This window comes from Orycteropus afer, unplaced genomic scaffold, assembly GCF_000298275.1.
Source record: "Orycteropus afer afer isolate SDZICR_OR568_19922 unplaced genomic scaffold, OryAfe1.0 scaffold00532, whole genome shotgun sequence".
NCBI classification, from domain to species: Eukaryota; Metazoa; Chordata; class Mammalia; order Tubulidentata; family Orycteropodidae; genus Orycteropus; species Orycteropus afer.
Window position 1 is genome coordinate 1,690,955 of NW_006922119.1, and position 7,018 is coordinate 1,697,972.

Consider the following 7,018-nt stretch of genomic DNA (forward strand, 5'->3'; position numbering starts at 1 on the left):
GTGGAGCTGGCGCAGGATCGGGCAGTGTTTCGTTCTGCTGTGCATGGGGTTGCTATGAGTCGGAAATGACTCGATGGCACCTAACAACTAACAACAACAACAGAAGGTACCGAAGTGACAGGAGCCACCAGCAGGGGCATCTCTAATAATAATGACGTAAGAAGAGCCCCTGCAGATACTCAGTATGAAGCTGTGTTCAGAAATGAAGCTGTGTTCAGAATCAACTGAATTCTCAAACATAGACAGATGTGGTACAGAAGCTTAATCCTTCAGCAGCTGCCACAAAAGTAAAGCCTTTTTAAGAGGAGATTAGTTTATGACCAAGAAAACCCTTCTCTTTTGACTTATGAACTTAATCAAAATAAAAGTAACAATGGTAGTTTCTCAAAAGCTGGAAGTAATTCCAGCCAGACTTACCTGTGTGATTGAGCAGTTGAGCTGATCTTTCTAGACTAGACCACCCTTCATTGTCATATCCAAACCTGAAAGGCCAGATGGCAACAGAGACCTCTTTGGCTGGTGCCTGGAGAATTATATTAATGGTAATTTATGAGGACCATGAATAATGACAGTTTTGGTAACCCAGTTTTCTCCACCTCACTCTATCAAAATCCTTTTGTCCCAAGTTTCAGCAAAGGAATATCCCCCAAACATTTTGTTGTTGTTGTTGTTAGGTGCTGTCAAGTTGCTTCAACCCATAGTGGCTCTACATACACCAGAATGAAATACTGCCAGTTGTGGTAGTTAAGTTGTGGGTCAACTTGGCAGGGCCTGGCTTTGAGCGGTTGGGTAGCTGGATGTGCCATGATGAGATTGGTAATCAACCCGGTGATGGAATCTACTGAAGGAGTTGAGTCACTGCCTTAGGGATGCAGTCTGCTCCCAGTATATAAGAAGACAGGTTTGGCGTGCTTGGACCCTGCATGCAGTCAAGTCTTCATTCAGCAGCCTTCCATGTTGTCTGCCAATCTTGGGACTATTAACAGACTTGAACCAGTGGCCTGCCGTGTTGTTTGATAATCTTGGAACTGTGCCATTTTATTTGTCAACCTTGGGTTTGTCAGCCTCAGCAGCTGCCTGAGTTAAGAGACACACCCAGCTGCAGTGGGCAGAGAGCAAGAGGCAGAGCTGAAGCCCAAGGTCAAGGGGCCTTCACCCAGGCCTTAGAGTTGGCACTTTGAACTTGGACTTCTAGCCTCCTAAACTGTAAGAGAAAAAACTCCTGTTTGTTCAAATCTGTGGTATTTTCTGTTAGATCAGCACCAGAGAATCAAAACACCACAACCATTGCTATGTTTAAGCCAATTGTTGCATCCACTGTGCTGATCTATTTCACTGAGGATCTTCTTGACCCCCTACTTAACCAAGAATGAATTCCTTATCCAGGGACTGATCCCTCCTGACAACATGTCCAAAGTACATGACATGTTGTCACGCCATCCTCACTTCTAAGGTGCATTCTGGTTGTACTTCTTTCAAGACAGCTTTGTTTGTTCTTCTGTCAGCCTGTGATGTATTTAATATTCTTTGCCAACACCAAAGGCATCAATTCTTCCTCTATCTTCCTTATTCATTGTTCAGCTTTTGCATACATATGAGGCACCTGAAAATACCATGGCTTGTGTCAGGAACATCTTAGTCCTCAAGGTGACAGCTTTACTTCTTAATACTTTAAAGAGCTCTTTTGCAGAAAATTTGCTAATTCAGTACATTGTTTCATATCTTGACTGTTGTTTGCCTAGGTGTTGATTGTGGATCCAAGTAAAATGAAATCCTTGACAATTTCAGTCTTTTTTCTGTTTATTATGATGTTGCTTATTGGTCCAATTGTGAAGATTTTTGTTTTATGTTAAGGTGTAATCCATACTAAAGGCTGTTAAATGCTTCAAGTCCTTTTCACTTTCAGTAAGCAAAGCTGTGTTATTTGCATATCACAGGTTGTTAATGAGTCTTCCTTCAATCCTGATGCCACATTCTTCTTCATATAGGCACATTCTTCGTCATTGATAGATAAGTGGTTGCCTCAAACATCTGCCCACATTTAGTTCATAAAAGCAAGAAAGTATTTGCTATATGAAATTCTCATATTATATATCCTTTGAACTTCTAGTTTAAGCTTTTTAGTTAGGAGGAGTGTTTGGAAAGTGAATCTAATAAACATTGCTTATAATAACAGTAAAAAATCAGAAACAATTTATCCATCAACAAGAAAATAAATAAATAAATGGTGTCATATATATGTATCTTGGAATACTATCCTGCAATAAAAATAAATGAATTAAAAAGTCAAGGAAAGTTTTGTATATGGAAGGAAACCTTCTTTGTCAGTCACCAGTGGTGGGAGGAAAGTGGAGGGAACATTGCAAAGATTTAAAAAAAATAAAATCAGAGGAAAAAAAAAAGAAATGAATTAAAATAAAAAAAAAAAAAAAGAAATGAATTAAAATAAAAAAAAAAAAAAAGAAATGAATTAAGGTTACATGTACCCACGTGGATGAATTTCACAAAAGTGATTTTAAGTGGAAAAAAAAAGTCTGTTGTAAAATATATATGTATGGTATCATTTAGATAGTGTTTAAAAACATGGACAAAACAATACTGTCTAGGAATGTGTCACATGCAATAGCAATATAAAGAAAAACATGAAAATGATAAATGTCATATTCATATAGTTGTTACTTTTGCAGGGGAAAAAAATGAGGTCACAGAGGGATACATAGGGGCCTGTAATGTATTTGTAAAGTTGTCTAGCAATTCCAATCTCATGTTATACCCCTTCTGTACTGGCAAGGTACGATCCATCAGTTAGTCATACTGTAGTGGGTTAAGTGTTGCTGTGATGTCAGAAGCTATGACACTGGTATTTCAAACACCAACAGGGTCATCCATGGTGTGCAGGTTTTAGCTAAGCTTTCAAATTAAGATAGACTTGGAAGAATGGCCTGGTGCTCTACTTCTACAAACTAACCAACAAACACCTTATGCATCACAATAGAGATCAACAGCTGGAGGAAGACATCATGTGTGTGGTAAAGTAGAGGGCCAGCAAGAGTAAGGGAGACCCTTGGGGAGAAAGACTGGTACCTAGCCACAACGATAGACTCAAACTTACCAGCAACGATGAGGATGACTCAGGACCAGGCAATGTTTTCTTCTGCTGTACATAAGGTCACCATAAGTCAGAGTCAACTTAATGGCAGCTATCTATAGATTTTTACCTGTGTTTTCAAGGGAATGTTGAGGAATATAGCCTCTTTTGAGAGCTCTTACTTGGGATCCATAAGCTCAGTAAGAGAATGCACTGTCCAACCCTAACTATCAATCTCAAACACCTACTGAACTATATCAGGGATTCTGCGAATGTATGGCTACAGAAGAAAAAATATATCACTACAACTAAAGAAATGACTCAAACTGGCCCATTTATTTCAGGTTAGAAGAAGGATAAATAGCAATAGCTTTGCACAGGAGGTCCACTACTTTATGTAAACATCTCAACATGCTTGTTCTACCAGCAGTGGACTGGACATTTCATCTTTATCAAGAAGAATTATTCTGTTTTGTAAATTTGTCATAAAAAGAGAATTAAACCATCAGTAGATATTTCAAGAGGCATATTACCTTCATCAAGCTAACCTTTTTGACATAACTATATTTCCATGATTCTTTATTTCATCACCCCAAAACTTATTATTCCCTCATTCTCCCCATCTCAGTAAATATCACACCCTCCTTCAAGTTTCTCAAGGCAAAAATCTGGAAGTTATCCATAATTCTATCCTTCTCCTCATCTATCAACACCTAATATGCAAGTCCTATCATGTCTACTTTGAAAATATGTTCTATCTACTTCTCTCTGATTCTAATACCACAGCACCAGTCCAAACCACCAACATCTCTCTCCTGCACAACTGAAAATGCCTCATAACATATCTCTCTGCTTCTACTCTTGTGTCCCTTTATAATCTACTCTTCATAAAGGCATCAAAGGATATATAACAAGTTTCTTCACTCTCTTGCTTAACATACTCCAATGGTTTCCAATGCAAGTAAAATAAAATCAGCACTCTTTATTGTGGTTTACAAGGTCCTGTGTGATGTGGTTCACCTGCCTCTCAAACTTCACCTTCTGTCATTCTTCTCCTTGCTCACCAAGCTTCAGCCACATTGGCCAGCCTGATGTTCCTCAGACATGCCAAGCTTTCTCCCAATTCAATTTTTTACACATGTTCCTTCTCCCTGAATCCTTTATCACCAGCTCTTTGCACAGATAGTTTTTCCTCAACTGTTAGGTCTCAAATTGAATGTTATCTCTTCAGAACAGCCTTCTTTAACCTCTCAGACTCAGATACTCTCTAGTCCATAATCCAATTTTCTTCATAGCAGCTCAATCAAAAGTGACAGATTTTATGTTTCTTCCTCTGAATTCTTTCTTCTTACTAGAATGTGAACTCACGTGTACTTCTGTATCCCTGGACACCAGGCACATAAAAGTCATTCAATAAACACTTAGGAAATGAATGAATGAATGAATAAATAAATAAATAAATAAATAAAAATTAATGAAAGAACACACATTAAATCTAATCCAAATGGCACCTTTTGAAAAAGAACACTGGGATCCTCTCTGACCAACTTTATGTTGGAATAACGGCTAACAATTAAAAGACAGAAAAAAGGGCCACTTAATAAATTACTTAATTTTTAACAAATGGTTACAAAGAACTGAATATATACCAAGTACTCTGTGAGGTACTGGAATACAAAAGTATTCCAAAGAGAAACATGATCTCTGTCCTCATCATAACTTTTTATTTAATATGAAAAATTTGCCAGGTAGTAGAGATTGCTAAAATTCGAAGTTCACCTTCAAATTCTATTTTAGCCAAAACTGTAAGTCTAGCAAAGATGTCACTTTGAAGACTAAGGTGTGTCTGTCCAAAGCCAACGTCTTTTCAACAGCTTCATATGTACATGAAAGGTGGACAGTGAATAAGGAAGACCACAGAAAAATGGATTCATTTGAATTGTGGTGTTGGTGAAGCATATTGAATATACCATAGCTTCCCAGAAGAATGAACAAATCTGTCTTTGAAGAGGTATAGCCAGAATGCTCCTTAGAAGCAAGAGTGGGCAGACCTTGTCTCTCATAGTTTTGTCATGTTTTTGGAAGGGACCAGTACCTGGAAAAGATTATCATGCTTGATGAAGTAGAGGATCAATAAAAATGGAGAAGATCCTCAATGAGATGTATTGACACAGTGGCTGCGATGATGGGCTTAAACACAGCAACTATTGTGAGGATGGCACATGACCAGGCAGTGTTTCATTCTATTGTACATAGGGTCATTACAAGTTGAAACTGACTCAACAGTACCTAACAAGAACAACAACAACAGCTCATTATAAAACACTTCAAACATTTTATCAGAACAAATAGACAACACAGCACTGCAATGACTTGCTCTAGCTCACCTTTCTAGAAGAGAAAGGGACAAGAAAATATAACTATAGAGAATAATAGTGAAAAGGAAGAGGAAAGAAAACTTTCACAGCCTGTCAATACACAAAATACTCATAATGTGCACAATCAAGAATTGTCTGTAAAATTTCTCTTGGTCTAGAGTTCAATGTATAAATGTATGCATACAAATTTCTATTTCAAACTTTTAAATTACTTACCTCTTTGCTCAATTTCCTCTCATAGGTTTTTTGCCGTAGTCCTAATCCCAACAACCCCACACCAACAAGCAGCCACAAGACTAAACAAAACCAAGAAATAATTGTTTAAAAGAAACTAATGTTACTGATTTAAAAAATCATTTTTATGGTTGCTGAATCTATTAACTAAGGATTTTGTGCAATGGGGAAATGTCTAATTCTTGGGGTTAAACTTCATGTGTCACATGCATATATAACCCATACTTTAAACCCAGGCCTCAAAGAATCTTCCCTAAAAATATCCCAAGGACCATGACTTTCAAGTTAAAAAAAAAAAAAAAAATCACAAAATACCTAAGAAAATAAGTCTCTATAAACAAGAAGCAGAGGAGGGAAAACCCTGCAGAATGAAGCCAAGAAAGATTTCAGATACTGGAATTTCCACAATCAGAATATAAAATAAGTGTTTGACATGTTTAAAAAAGTAAAAGAGGAAGTATGACTATGGAATACAAAACTACAATAAATGATCAGAAAGGTTTGTAAAGAAATCAAACTTCTGGGAAGAAATATACAATAATAATAATTGAAATTACAAATGCAGTGGACAAGATAACCAGCAGATTACACAAACCTGTATAGAGAATTAGTGAACTGAAAAGTAGAGCTGAGGAAATTACAAAGAGAACAAAATATGAAAGTAATCAAGAAACATAAAGAACAGAAGAAGAAAGTCCAACATATATATAATTGGAGTCAAAAACGAGACAGGCTACATTTGAAGAATTAATGGTTGATAATTTCCCTGAATTATTAAGACATCATTATTTAGTTTTAGGAAGACCAAAGACTCCCAATCAAGATTAAAAAAGAAAAATCTACGTTCAAATACCATATTTTTTCAATATCTAATGGAATAATGGAACTGGTCAATGATCACCAATAGCTGCTAATATCACAGGGTCAGTCACTTGTTTCATGACAGAAGTACTCAACACCACCTATTAAGTTGTCTTGTGAAAATAATCAAACTTTAATGAGGTTAAGCATCTTGATCCAACTATCAAAGTACAGAGGACCAAGAAACATGTTAAACAAAACCATAAATATTCCAACAGCAAAATGCAGACCATGTGAAACTATACAGGACAAACAACCTTTAATAAATAAAGAGGAAGAAAGGAAAAGGAGGGGAAGGAAGGAGGGCATTTTAAAAGAGGTTTAAGAGACCTATCAATCAATTGCACCACATTGCTTTAGGAAATGAACAAACTATAAAGAAACATCTATGATGCAATCAGGAAAATTTGAACACAAGGTATCTGATGGGTAATAAAAAAAACCTGCTAGTTAAAAA

At 36.6% G+C, this 7,018-nt stretch overlaps 1 protein-coding gene across 1 annotated transcript in view; it reads right to left on the minus strand.

The window, feature by feature from the left end:
• CWH43 (cell wall biogenesis 43 C-terminal homolog) overlaps positions 1 to 7,018 on the minus strand; it is a 99,306-nt gene that overhangs the window by 53,334 nt on the left and 38,954 nt on the right. Inside the window, exons 9-10 of the mRNA XM_007955711.1 lie at positions 5,683 to 5,762; positions 418 to 523 (exon numbers count right to left, since the gene is read on the minus strand). Of these exons, the coding sequence (XP_007953902.1) occupies positions 418 to 523; positions 5,683 to 5,762 (186 nt within the window). The remainder of the gene's footprint in view (positions 1 to 417; positions 524 to 5,682; positions 5,763 to 7,018) is intronic.